The following is a 16,056-nucleotide window of genomic DNA, read 5'->3' on the forward strand; positions in this document are numbered from 1 at the left end:
ATACTATAAAATCGTCCAATGGGAATCCTACGATATAAAATCGTCCAGTGGGAATCCTATACTATAAAATCATCCAATGGGAATCCTACGATATAAAATCGTCCAATGGGAATCCTATGATATAAAATCATCCAATGGGAATCCTATACTATAAAATCGTCCAGTGGGAATCCTACGATTTAAAATCATCCAATGGGAATCCTACGATATAAAATCGTCCAACGGGAATCCTACGATATAAAATCGTCCAACGGGAATCCTATACTATAAAATCGTCCAATGGGAATCCTACGATATAAAATCGTCCAACGGGAATCCTACGATATAAAATCGTCCAACGGGAATCCTATACTATAAAATCGTCCAATGGGAATCATACGATATAAAATCGTCCAACGGGAATCCTACGATATAAAATCGTCCAACGGGAATCCTATACTATAAAATCGTCCAACGGGAATCCTACGATATAAAATCGTCCAACGGGAATCCTATACTATAAAATCGTCCAATTGGAATCCTACGATATAAAATCGTCCAGTGGGAATCCTACGATATAAAATCGTCCAACGGGAATCCTACGATATAAAATCGTCCAGTGGGAATCCTATACTATAAAATCGTCCAATGGGAATCCTATACTATAAAATCGTCCAATGGGAATCCTATACTATAAAATCGTCCAGTGGGAATCCTACGATATAAAATCGTCCCATGGGAATCCTACGATATAAAATCGTCCAATGGGAATCCTACGATATAAAATCGTCCAGTGGGAATCCTACGATATAAAATCGTCCAATGGGAATCCTACGATATAAAATCGTCCAGTGGGAATCCTACGATATAAAATCGTCCAATGGGAATCCTACGATATAAAATCGTCCAGTGGGAATCCTACGATATAAAATCGTCCAGTGGGAATCCTACGATATAAAATCGTCCAACGGGAATCCTACGATATAAAATCGTCCAACGGGAATCCTACGATATAAAATCGTCCAATGGGAATCCTATACTATAAAATCGTCCAATGGGAATCCTATACTATAAAATCGTCCAATGGGAATCCTATACTATAAAATCGTCCAATGGGAATCCTATACTATAAAATCGTGCAGTGGGAATCCTACGATATAAAATCGTCCCATGGGAATCCTACGATATAAAATCGTCCAATGGGAATCCTACGATATAAAATCGTCCAGTGGGAATCCTACGATATAAAATCGTCCAATGGGAATCCTACGATATAAAATCGTCCAATGGGAATCCTATACTATAAAATCATCCAGTGGGAATCCTACGATTTAAAATCGTCCAATGGGAATCCTACGATATAAAATCGTCCAATGGGAATCCTACGATATAAAATCGTCCAGTGGGAATCCTACGATATAAAATCGTCCAATGGGAATCCTACGATATAAAATCGTCCAACGGGAATCCTACGATATAAAATCGTCCAATGAGAATCCTACAATATAAAATCATCCAATGGGAATCCTATACTATAAAATCGTCCAATGGGAATCCTACGATATAAAATCGTCCAGTGGGAATCCTATACTATAAAATCGTCCAATGGGAATCCTACGATATAAAATCGTCCAATGGGAATCCTACGATATAAAATCGTCCAGTGGGAATCCTATACTATAAAATCGTCCAATGGGAATCCTATACTATAAAATCGTCCAATGGGAATCCTATACTATAAAATTGTCCAATGGAAATCCTACAATATAAAATCGTCCAGTGGGAATCCTATACTATAAAATCGTCCAGTGGGAATCCTACGATATAAAATCGTCCAGTGGGAATCCTACGATATAAAATCGTCCAGTGGGAATCCTATACTATAAAATCGTCCAATGGGAATCCTACGATATAAAATCGTCCAATGGGAATCCTACGATATAAAATCGTCCAATGGGAATCCTATACTATAAAATTGTCCAATGGAAATCCTACGATATAAAATCGTCCAATGGAAATCCTATACTATAAAATCGTCCAGTGGGAATCCTACGATATAAAATCGTCCAGTGGGAATCCTATGATATAAAATCGTCCAATGGGAATCCTATACTATAAAATCGTCCAATGGGAATCCTATACTATAAAATCGTCCAATGGGAATCCTATACTATAAAATCGTCCAGTGGGAATCCTACGATATAAAATCGTCCAATGGGAATCCTATACTATAAAATCGTCCAATGGGAATCCTATACTATAAAATCGTCCAATGGGAATCCTATACTATAAAATCGTCCAATGGGAATCCTATACTATAAAATCATCCAATGAGAATCCTATACTATAAAATCGTCCAATGGGAATCCTATACTATAAAATCGTCCAATGGGAATCCTATACTATAAAATCATCCAATGAGAATCCTATACTATAAAATCGTCCAATGAGAATCCTATACTATAAAATCGTCCAATGGGAATCCTATACTATAAAATCGTCCAATGGGAATCCTATACTATAAAATCGTCCAATGGGAATCCTATACTATAAAATCGTCCAATGGAAATCCTATACTATAAAATCGTCCAGTGGGAATCCTACGATATAAAATCGTCCAATGGGAATCCTACGATATAAAATCGTCCAGTGGGAATCCTACGATATAAAATCGTCCAATGGGAATCCTACGATATAAAATCGTCCAATGGGAATCCTATACTATAAAATCATCCAGTGGGAATCCTACGATTTAAAATCATCCAATGGGAATCCTATGATATAAAATCGTCCAATGGGAATCCTACGATATAAAATCGTCCAGTGGGAATCCTACGATATAAAATCGTCCAGTGGGAATCCTACGATATAAAATCGTCCAACGGGAATCCTACGATATAAAATCGTCCAATGAGAATCCTACAATATAAAATCATCCAATGGGAATCCTATACTATAAAATCGTCCAATGGGAATCCTACGATATAAAATCGTCCAATGAGAATCCTACAATATAAAATCATCCAATGGGAATCCTATACTATAAAATCGTCCAGTGGGAATCCTACGATATAAAATCGTCCAATGGGAATCCTATACTATAAAATCGTCCAATGGGAATCCTATACTATAAAATCGTCCAATGGAAATCCTATACTATAAAATCGTCCAGTGGGAATCCTACGATATAAAATCGTCCAATGGAAATCCTATACTATAAAATCGTCCAGTGGGAATCTTATACTATAAAATCGTCCAATGGGAATCCTACGATATAAAATCGTCCAATGGGAATCCTATACTATAAAATCGTCCAATGGGAATCCTATACTATAAAATCGTCCAATGGGAATCCTATACTATAAAATCGTCCAGTGGGAATCCTACGATATAAAATCGTCCCATGGGAATCCTACGATATAAAATCGTCCAATGGGAATCCTACGATATAAAATTGTCCAGTGGGAATCCTACGATATAAAATCGTCCAATGGGAATCCTACGATATAAAATCGTCCAATGGGAATCCTATACTATAAAATCATCCAGTGGGAATCCTACGATATAAAATCATCCAATGGGAATCCTACGATATAAAATCGTCCAGTGGGAATCCTACGATATAAAATCGTCCAGTGGGAATCCTACGATATAAAATCGTCCAACGGGAATCCTACGATATAAAATCGTCCAACGGGAATCCTACGATATAAAATCGTCCAATGGGAATCCTATACTATAAAATCGTCCAGTGGGAATCCTACGATATAAAATCGTCCAATGGGAATCCTATACTATAAAATCGTCCAATGGGAATCCTATACTATAAAATCGTCCAATGGGAATCCTATACTATAAAATCGTCCAATGGGAATCCTATACTATAAAATCGTGCAGTGGGAATCCTACGATATAAAATCGTCCCATGGGAATCCTACGATATAAAATCGTCCAATGGGAATCCTACGATATAAAATCGTCCAGTGGGAATCCTACGATATAAAATCGTCCAATGGGAATCCTACGATATAAAATCGTCCAATGGGAATCCTATACTATAAAATCATCCAGTGGGAATCCTACGATTTAAAATCGTCCAATGGGAATCCTACGATATAAAATCGTCCAATGGGAATCCTACGATATAAAATCGTCCAGTGGGAATCCTACGATATAAAATCGTCCAATGGGAATCCTACGATATAAAATCGTCCAACGGGAATCCTACGATATAAAATCGTCCAATGAGAATCCTACAATATAAAATCATCCAATGGGAATCCTATACTATAAAATCGTCCAATGGGAATCCTACGATATAAAATCGTCCAGTGGGAATCCTATACTATAAAATCGTCCAATGGGAATCCTACGATATAAAATCGTCCAATGGGAATCCTACGATATAAAATCGTCCAGTGGGAATCCTATACTATAAAATCGTCCAATGGGAATCCTATACTATAAAATCGTCCAATGGGAATCCTATACTATAAAATTGTCCAATGGAAATCCTACAATATAAAATCGTCCAATGGAAATCCTATACTATAAAATCGTCCAGTGGGAATGCTATGATATAAAATCGTCCAATTGGAATCCTACGATATAAAATCGTCCAATGGGAATCCTATACTATAAAATCGTCCAATGGGAATCCTATACTATAAAATCGTCCAATGGGAATCCTATACTATAAAATCGTCCAGTGGGAATCCTATACTATAAAATCGTCCAGTGGGAATCCTACGATATAAAATCGTCCAATGGGAATCCTATACTATAAAATCGTCCAATGGGAATCCTATACTATAAAATCGTCCAATGGGAATCCTATACTATAAAATCGTCCAATGAGAATCCTATACTATAAAATCGTCCAATGGGAATCCTATACTATAAAATCGTCCAATGGAAATCCTATACTATAAAATCGTCCAGTGGGAATCCTACGATATAAAATCGTCCCATGGGAATCCTACGATATAAAATCGTCCAATGGGAATCCTACGATATAAAATCGTCCAGTGGGAATCCTACGATATAAAATCGTCCAGTGGGAATCCTACGATATAAAATCGTCCAATGGGAATCCTACGATATAAAATCGTCCAATGGGAATCCTATACTATAAAATCATCCAGTGGGAATCCTACGATTTAAAATCATCCAATGGGAATCCTATGATATAAAATCGTCCAATGGGAATCCTACGATATAAAATCGTCCAGTGGGAATCCTACGATATAAAATCGTCCAACGGGAATCCTACGATATAAAATCGTCCAATGAGAATCCTACAATATAAAATCATCCAATGGGAATCCTATACTATAAAATCGTCCAATGGGAATCCTACGATATAAAATCGTCCAATGGGAATCCTATACTATAAAATCGTCCAATGGGAATCCTACGATATAAAATCGTCCAATGGGAATCCTACGATATAAAATCGTCCAATGGGAATCCTACGATATAAAATCGTCCAGTGGGAATCCTACGATATTAATTCGTCCAATGGGAATCCTACGATATAAAATCATCCAATGGGAATCCTACGATATAAAATCGTCCAATGGGAATCCTATACTATAAAATCGTCCAATGGGAATCCTATACTATAAAATCGTCCAATGGGAATCCTATACTATAAAATCGTCCAATGAGAATCCTATACTATAAAATCGTCCAATGGGAATCCTATACTATAAAATCGTCCAATGGAAATCCTATACTATAAAATCGTCCAGTGGGAATCCTACGATATAAAATCGTCCCATGGGAATCCTACGATATAAAATCGTCCAATGGGAATCCTACGATATAAAATCGTCCAGTGGGAATCCTACGATATAAAATCGTCCAGTGGGAATCCTACGATATAAAATCGTCCAATGGGAATCCTACGATATAAAATCGTCCAATGGGAATCCTATACTATAAAATCATCCAGTGGGAATCCTACGATTTAAAATCATCCAATGGGAATCCTATGATATAAAATCGTCCAATGGGAATCCTACGATATAAAATCGTCCAGTGGGAATCCTACGATATAAAATCGTCCAACGGGAATCCTACGATATAAAATCGTCCAATGAGAATCCTACAATATAAAATCATCCAATGGGAATCCTATACTATAAAATCGTCCAATGGGAATCCTACGATATAAAATCGTCCAATGGGAATCCTATACTATAAAATCGTCCAATGGGAATCCTACGATATAAAATCGTCCAATGGGAATCCTACGATATAAAATCGTCCAATGGGAATCCTACGATATAAAATCGTCCAGTGGGAATCCTACGATATTAATTCGTCCAATGGGAATCCTACGATATAAAATCATCCAATGGGAATCCTACGATATAAAATCGTCCAATGGGAATCCTATACTATAAAATCATCCAATGGGAATCCTACGATATAAAATCGTCCAGTGGGAATCCTATACTATAAAATCGTCCAATGGGAATCCTACGATATAAAATCGTCCAGTGGGAATCCTATACTATAAAATCGTCCCATGGGAATCCTACGATATAAAATCGTCCAATGGGAATCCTACGATATAAAATCGTCCAATGGGAATCCTATGATATAAAATCGTCCAATGGGAATCCTATGATATTAATTCGTCCAATGGGAATCCTACGATATAAAATCATCCAATGGGAATCCTACGATATAAAATCGTCCAATGGGAATCCTACGATATAAAATCGTCCAGTGGGAATCCTATACTATAAAATCGTCCAATGGGAATCCTACGATATAAAATCGTCCAGTGGGAATCCTACGATATTAACTCGTCCAATGGGAATCCTACGATATAAAATCGTCCAGTGGGAATCCTACGATATAAAATCGTCCAATGGGAATCCTACGATATAAAATCGTCCAATGGGAATCCTATGATATAAAATCGTCCAATGGGAATCCTACGATATAAAATCGTCCAATTAGAATCCTACAATATAAAATCGTCCAATGGGAATCCTACGATATAAAATCGTCCAATGGGAATCCTACGATATAAAATCGTCCAGTGGGAATCCTACGATATTAACTCGTCCAATGGGAATCCTACGATATAAAATCGTCCAATGGGAATCCTACGATATAAAATCGTCCAATGGGAATCCTACGATATAAAATCGTCCAATGGGAATCCTACGATATAAAATCGTCCAATGGGAATCCTACGATATAAACTCGTCCAGTGGGAATTGTGTCCCATGGGTGACAGGAGGGGACGTGAAGCCCGCTCTCCATGTCATGGATGTCACGCGTGTTACCTCGTCTCTGTCGGGGAGATGTTTGGTGAGTTCGGTGAGTCGCTCGGAGCTGTACACATCCACCTTCCCCCTCCGGATATCTTCTACTATCTGTGCGGCAGATCTGGAGAGAGAAGAATGGCTGATCATCGGCTTCTCCCTTGTAATCCCGAATTGGACAATCTGCTAAGGCGCTGCGTATCGCGGACAATTGCTTCTCCCATCTCAGGGCTGCGGATCTCCTCCGGCCCGTGTCAGCAACATCCTGTCTCCATACACCGTCCCCGGTGCTGGCTGCACATCACTACGCTGAGTTGGGTTCCTGATGGACCACGTCTGCACCATGTGTGACGTCCAACAACACTCTGTCCTGCTTTCATTAGAAGAACCCCCAGTCACCCCGCCATGAGGTTACTTCCTGTTATAGGGTGACAACGCTCTGTCTGTCTCCCAATTGTCCTCCGGTGTTGTCGCCCCGTCACATGACTGAGACCACAAGTGGGCGTGTTCAGCACACATGACACAGACATGGCCACTGGTGTCACCATCAGGAAACTCGCCCTTAGAAATGCCATGCAGCCATGACTGGGGGGTATGAAGACAGGAAGTGGCTGCAAAGAGGCTGCAGGAGATCAGCAGCTCTGAGATGGGACAATGGAGGGAAAATAAGATTTTATTTTTTAAAAATCAGCAGTTTTTGATACACAGGTCACAGATCACAGGTCACAGGTCACAGATCCCAGGTCACAGATCACAGGTCACAGATCACAGGTCACAGAACACAGGTCACAGAACACAGATCCCAGGTCACAGATCACAGGTCACAGAACACAGATCCCAGGTCACAGATCCCAGGTCACAGATCCCAGGTCACAGAACACAGGTCACGAATCACAGGTCACAGATCCCAGGTCACAGATCCCAGGTCACAGAACACAGATCCCAGGTCACAGAACACAGGTCACAGAACACAGATCCCAGGTCACAGAACACAGGTCACAGAACACAGATCCCAGGTCACAGAACACAGGTCACAGATCCCAGGTCACAGATCACAGGTCACAGATCCCAGGTCACAGGTCACAGATCCCAGGTCACAGGTCACAGAACACAGGTCACGAATCACAGGTCACAGATCCCAGGTCACAGGTCACAGAACACAGGTCACGAATCACAGGTCACAGATCCCAGGTCACAGATCCCAGGTCACAGAACACAGATCCCAGGTCACAGATCCCAGGTCACAGAACTCAGGTCACAGGTCACAGATCCCAGGTCACAGAACACAGGTCACAGAACACAGGTCACAGAACACAGATCCCAGGTCACAGATCCCAGGTCACAGGTCACAGATCCCAGGTCACAGAACACAGGTCACAGAACACAGATCACAGGTCACAGAACACAGGTCACAGAACACAGGTCACAGATCACAGGTCACAGATCACAGATCACAGAACACAGGTCACAGAACACAGGTCACAGATCACAGGTCACAGAACACAGGTCACAGAACACAGGTCACAGAACACAGATCACAGGTCACAGAACACAGGTCACAGAACACAGGTCACAGATCACAGGTCACAGATCACAGAACACAGGTCACAGAACACAGGTCACAGATCACAGAACACAGGTCACAGAACACAGGTCACAGATCACAGAACACAGGTCACAGAACACAGGTCACAGAACACAGGTCACAGATCACAGGTCACAGAACACAGGTAACAGATCACAGGTAACAGGTCAGAGATCACAGGTCACGGATCACAAAACACAGATCACAGAACACGGGTCACAGAACACAGATCATACGTCACAGAACACGGGTCACAGATCACAGGTCACAGAACACGGGTCACAGAACACAGATCACAGAACACGGGTCACAGATCACAGGTCACAAATCACAGAACGTAGATCACGGAACACGGGTCACAGATCAAAGATCATAGGTCACAGATCACATATCATTGGTCACAGATCACAGAACACAGGTAATAGGTCATAGAACACAGGTCACAATCACAGATCACAGGTCACAGAACACAGGTCACAGAACATGGGTCACAGGTCACAGAACATGGGTCACAGGTCACAGAACATGGGTCACAGAACACAGATCACAGGTCATACGTCACAGTTCACAGATCATACGTCACAGATCACAGGTCACACGATCACAAATCAAAGATCACAGGTCACAGATCACAGGTCATAGGTTTCAGATCACATGTCATAGATCACAGGTCACAATCACAGATCACAGGTCACAGAACATGGGTCACAGGTCATAGAACCCGGGTCACAGAACACAGATCACAGGTCATACGTCACAGATCACAGGTCACGGATCACAATCACAGGTCATGTCATAGATCATAGGTCACAATCACAGATCACCGAACACAGATGACAAGTCATACGTGACAGATCACAGGGCACACTACACGTCATCTACTTCAGATTTCCTTCACGCCTGTATCTGGTGAATGGGATCCCGCGGTCAGTGTGGGCGGAGTTACCTTTTAAACTGTCGGAGGAGGATGCTGATGTTCATACTTCTCCGGGAGTCCAGGAGGAACACCTGCAGAGGGAATGATGAGACATCAGAGGGAATCACACCTGAGCACCCCCCCCGAGAGAATCACACCTGAACCCCCCCAAGAGAATCACACCTGAGCACCCCCCCCGCCCCAGAGAGAATCAAACCTGAGCACCCCCCCGAGAGAATCACACCTGAACCCCCCCAAGAGAATCACACCTGAGCACCCCCCCCGCCCCAGAGAGAATCAAACCTGAGCACCCCCCCGAGAGAATCACACCTGAACCCCCCCAAGAGAATCACACCTGAGCACCCCCCCCGAGAGAATCACACCTGAACCCCCCCAAGAGAATCACACCTGAGCACCCCCCCCGAGAGAATCACACCTGAACCCCCCCAAGAGAATCACACCTGAGCACCCCCCCCGCCCCAGAGAGAATCACACCTGAGCACCCCCCCGAGAGAATCACACCTGAGCACCCCCCCCGAGAGAATCACACCTGAACCCCCCCAAGAGAATCACACCTGAGCACCCCCCCCCCGCCCCAGAGAGAATCACACCTGAACCCCCCCAAGAGAATCACACCTGAACCCCCCCAAGAGAATCACACCTGAGCACCCCCCCCGCCCCAGAGAGAATCACACCTGAACCCCCCCAAGAGAATCACACCTGAGCACCCCTTCCCCCCGCCCCAGAGAGAATCACACCTGAACCCCCCCAAGAGAATCACACCTGAGCACCCCCCCCGCCCCAGAGAGAATCACACCTGAACCCCCCCAAGAGAATCACACCTGAGCACCCCCCCCCGCCCCAGAGAGAATCACACCTGAACCCCCCCAAGAGAATCACACCTGAACCCCCCCAAGAGAATCACACCTGAGCCCCCCCAACGAGAGAATCACACCTGAGCCCCCCAACGAGAGAATCACACCTGAGCCCCCCAATGAGAGAATCACACCTGAGCCCCCCAATGAGAGAATCACTCCTGAGCCCCCCAACGAGAGAATCACACCTGAGCCCCCCAACGAAAGAATCACACCTGAGCCCCCCAAGAGAATCACACCTGAGCCCCCCAACGAGAGAATCACACCTGAGCCCCCCAACTAGAGAATCACACCTGAGCCCCCCAACGAGAGAATCACACCTGAGCCCCCCAACGAGAGAATCACACCTAGGCCCCCCCCCCAGAGCATCTCACACGAGTGCCCCCCTGAGAGAATCACACCTAGCCCCCCCCCCCCCAGAGCATCTCACACCTGAGCCCCCCCCCCCCCGCGTGTCCCGGCCTGCCCACCATCGTCCCATGTCCCGGCCTGTCCTCCTTCATCTCCCCGTTCATCCCCAACAATAGAGTCGGGCCCTAAGGAGGAACACCGGAGCAGACAATGGAGGGGCCCCTTCCATCTCCACCTGGCGGAACGCACCACCCGCCCACTTCATACCACATCCGCCATCACTGCCGGGACATGTCACCCCCCCCCCCCGATCACCAGTCAGTGACACCCTGTACAGGACACGTCACCCCCCCCCCCGATCACCAGTCAGTGACACCCTGTACAGGACACGTCACCCCCCCCCGATCACCAGTCAGTGACACCCTGTACAGGACACATCACCCCCCCCCCTCGATCCCCAGTCAGTGACACCCTGTACAGGACACATCACCCCCCCCGATCACCAGTCAGTGACACCCTGTACAGGACACGTCACCCCCCCCCCCCGATCACCAGTCAGTGACACCCTGTACAGGAACATCACCCCCCCCCCTCGATCCCCAGTCAGTGACACCCTGTACAGGACACATCACCCCCCCCCGATCACCAGTCAGTGACACCCTGTACAGGACACATCACCCCCCCCCTCGATCACCAGTCAGTGACACCCTGTACAAGACACATCCCCCCCCCCTCGATCACCAGTCAGTGACACCCTGTACAGGGCACATCACCCCCCCCCCTCGATCACCAGTCAGTGACACCCTGTACAGGGCACATCACCCCCCCTCGATCACCAGTCAGTGACACCCTGTACAGGGCACATCACCCCCCCCTAGATCACCAGTCAGTGACACCCTGTACAAGACACATCACCCCCCCCCCGATCACCAATCAGTGACACCCTGTCAGGGCACATCACCCCCCCCCCGATCACCAGTCAGTGACACCCTGTACAGGACACACCACCCCCCCCCGATCACCAGTCAGTGACACCCTGTACAGGACACATCACCCCCCCCCCAATCTCCAGTCAGTGACACCCTGTACAGGACACATCACCCCCCCCCCCCCGATCACCAGTCAGTGACACCCTGTACAGGACACATCACCCCCCCCCCCTCGATCCCCAGTCAGTGACACCCTGTACAGGACACATCACCTCCCCCCTCGATCACAAGTCAGTGACACCCTGTACAAGACACATCCCCCCCTCCCCTCGATCACCAGTCAGTGACACCCTGTACAGGGCACATCCCCCCGCCCCCTCGATCACCAGTCAGTGACACCCTGTACAGGGCACATCACCCCCCCTCGATCACCAGTCAGTGACACCCTGTACAGGGCACATCACCCCCCCCCCCTAGATCACCAGTCAGTGACACCCTGTACAGGGCACATCACCCCCCCCCCCTAGATCACCAGTCAGTGACACCCTGTACAGGGCACATCACCCCCCCCCCCTAGATCACCAGTCAGTGACACCCTGTACAAGACACATCACCCCCCCCCCCGATCACCATCAGTGACACCCTGTACAGGAGACCCCCTGCATCACCAATCAGTGACACCCTGTACAGGACACATCACCCCCCCCCCCCCCCGATCACCAGTCAGTGACACCCTGTACAGGACACATAACCCCCCCCCCTCCCCTGAGAGAATCACACCTGAGCCCCCCCCGATACAATGGTCTGACCCACACTGCCCATACCGGACCCGTCTACTGTCTGATCTCTATAGAGGAGATACAATGGTCTGACCCACACTGCCCATACTGGACCCGTCTACTGTCTGATCTCTATAGAGGAGATACAATGGTCTGACCCACACTGCCCATACTGGACCCGTCTACTGTCTGATCTCTATAGAGGAGATACAATGGTCTGACCCACACTGCCCATACTGGACCCGTCTACTGTCTGATCTCTATAGAGGAGATACAATGGTCTGACCCACACTGCCCATACTGGACCCCGTCTACTGTCTGATCTCTATAGAGGAGATACAATGGTCTGACCCACACTGCCCATACCGGACCCGTCTACTGTCTGATCTCTATAGAGGAGATACAATGGTCTGACCCACACTGCCCATACCGGATCCGTCTACTGTCTGATCTCTATAGAGGAGATACAATGGTCTGACCCACACTGCCCATACCGGACCCGTCTACTGTCTGATCTCTATAGAGGAGATACAATGGTCTGACCCACACTGCCCATACCGGACCCGTCTACTGTCTGATCTCTATAGAGGAGATACAATGGTCTGACCCACACTGCCCATACCGGACCCGTCTACTGTCTGATCTCTATAGAGGAGACCGCACTGTCAGCAGACGAATGGCAGACCCCATCATAAGGAGCTCTGTATGAACAGATGGCAGTCCCTGAAGAGGGTTCACATTTTATGGTGACACTTGTTCCTGGTCTGCCATCATCAACTCAAATTTGGTGTCTCCACTCAGGACTAAATATACTTCTGTATGAAAGGAAGGTCTGTGCACCACCGACGTTCCATTTTTATCACTGAAGTGGACACTTCAACCAAGACCAAGTGACTGGAATCCATCCAAAGTATGAATGTAGAATGCTAAACATGCATACGCCACATGGCTAAAAGTATGTGAACCCCCCCTCCAGATGATGGAGCTCAGGTGTCTCCAGTGAAGGGTCCTGGTAATCCTCCATCATACAAAGACATTAGAGACAATTGTGCTCGTCTAGCCTTGTGGTAAGAGTTTGGTGAAGACCCTTTTCTGTCCCCCCATGACTGTCCCCCCGTGTACAAAGCCAGCTCCATAAAGACATGGAGGACCAGTTTGGTGAAGACCCTTTTCTGTCCCATGACTGTCCCCCGTGTACAAAGCCAGCTCCGTAAAAACATGGATGACCAGTTTGGTGAAGACCCTTTCCTGTCCCCCCATGACTGTCCCCCGTGTACAAAGCCAGCTCCATAAAGACATGGAGGACCAGTTTGGTGAAGACCCTTTTCTGTCCCCCATGACTGTCCCCAGTGTACTAAGCCAGCTCCATAAAGACATGGATGACCAGTTTGGTGAAGACCCTTTTCTGTCCCCCCATGACTGTCCCCCGTTTACAAAGCCAGCTCCATAAAGACATGGAGGACCAGTTTGGTGAAGACCCTTTTCTGTCCCCCATGACTGTCCCCCGTGTACAAAGCCAGCTCCATAAAGACATGGAGGACCAGTTTGGTGAAGACCCTTTTCTGTCCCCCCATGACTGTCCCCCGTGTACAAAGCCAGCTCCATAAAGACATGGAGGACCAGTTTGGTGAAGACCCTTTTCTATCCCCCATGACTGTCCCCAGTGTACTAAGCCAGCTCCATAAAGACATGGATGACCAGTTTGGTGAAGACCCTTTTCTGTCCCCCCATGACTGTCCCCCGTTTACAAAGCCAGCTCCATAAAGACATGGAGGACCAGTTTGGTGAAGACCCTTTTCTGTCCCCCATGACTGTCCCCCATGTACAAAGCCAGCTCCATAAAGACATGGAGGACCAGTTTGGTGAAGACCCTTTTCTGTCCCACCATGACTGTCCCCCGTGTACAAAGCCAGCTCCATAAAGACATGGAGGACCAGTTTGGTGTGGAGGAACTCCAGTGTCCTGTACAGAGCCCTGACCTCAACCCTACCAAATGCCTGAGGTCTTCTTAGCCCAAAAGTGTTAAGGAGGTTTGAGGCCATAGAGGAACTCCAATGTCCTTCACAGAGCCCTGACCTCAACCTTACTGAACACCTTTGAGATGAATTGGAATGCCAGAGCTATGGTTTTGGAATGGAATTTTCAACCAGATGATATAGGTGTGAGGAGTGTCCTGTACAGAGTCCAGACCTCAACCTTACTGAACACCTTTGAGATGAATTGGAACTCTGATGGTGAGTCAGGTCTTCTCACCCAACATCCAACAAATTTAAACAGACACCCTCCAAAATCTTGCAGGAAGCCTTTCCAAAAGAGTGGAGGATGATATAGCCATGAAGGGGGCAACTCCATAAAGACATGGTTTGACCAGTTCCTCCACACCAGAGCTCTGAGGTCAACCCTACTGAACACCTTTGGGGTATTCAGTAGGGGTCTAAGCCATCTTCTTGGCACATCACAGAAGGACGGAGACCTTTGTCCCAGAAGATGAACCATTGGAACACATAAAGAAATATCTATCTATGATACTCGGTTCTTGCATTATGTCCAGAGAACATGACAGAGAACATGGGTCTCTCGTGTTTGGTCTTGCCTTACCTTATTCACAGGAAGGTCTCCCCCTGAAATGGATCTTCGTGGATTATACGACCTAGGTGGGATTTCCTCTTCATGTTTCCCGAAAGTTTCTCCATAGTCCCGGTGTCAATCTGCAGATCCCCATGGAACGTCTCCGAGCTCCATAGACTGGATCTGCCCTTCACTCTCTCCATTGGAATGGCCTCCCAGTTAAAGCTCCTCAGACGAGAACGTTTCTTTGGTCAAACTGTAAAAGCGGGCCCCTGGGGGGCTCGGAAAGTGTTTGGATGGGAGGAGGTGGGGGTGGGGGAGCTGGAATTAGAGGAGAAGTTGGGAAGACATTGTGACGGACGGAAGGCGACTCGCAGACCTTGCCGCTGTCTTTGGAACTCATATTTGTGTTGATAAGCATCTCTTGGAGGGTCCGGAGATCCCCTTTGTGTCCCTCAAGATGGAAATAATAAGCAGCAGAGTCTCAGCAGAAGCTTCCCATGGCTCATTGAAGGAGGACACGGCGTGCGATCCCCGAGAACAGCTGTCAGAACAAGAGAGAAACCACAGGAATTCCAACATGACACCAGGAGAGCAGGAGATGAAAACCAACCATTGTCTCCACGGCTACACCTGAGTGATAATTGGGTGCTGAAGACTGCCTCATCCAACTGCCAGCATTGTACATACCTAAGGACCCCCAACCTTCACCGCTGACTCCACCTACCACCCAGCTGAGTACATACCTACCGACCCCCAACCTTCACCGCTGACTCACCTACCACCCA

At 46.3% G+C, this 16,056-nt stretch overlaps 1 protein-coding gene across 1 annotated transcript in view; it reads right to left on the minus strand.

Annotated features, from left to right (window-relative positions):
• LOC149428372 (FH2 domain-containing protein 1-like) overlaps positions 1-15,774 on the minus strand; it is a gene marked incomplete at its 3' end in the record, with an annotated part of 31,230 nt that extends 15,456 nt beyond the window's left edge. The window contains exons 1-3 of the mRNA XM_089667493.1: positions 15,299-15,774; positions 9,797-9,858; positions 7,287-7,389 (exon numbers count right to left, since the gene is read on the minus strand). Coding sequence (XP_089523619.1) covers positions 7,287-7,389; positions 9,797-9,831 — 138 coding nt within the window. The remainder of the gene's footprint in view (positions 1-7,286; positions 7,390-9,796; positions 9,859-15,298) is intronic.
• Between the last annotated feature and the right edge of the window lie 282 nt (positions 15,775-16,056).

This window comes from Staurois parvus, unplaced genomic scaffold (genome assembly GCF_062004578.1).
Source record: "Staurois parvus isolate SC_StPar_1 unplaced genomic scaffold, SC_StPar_1.0 ptg003290l, whole genome shotgun sequence".
NCBI lineage: Eukaryota > Metazoa > Chordata > Amphibia > Anura > Ranidae > Staurois > Staurois parvus.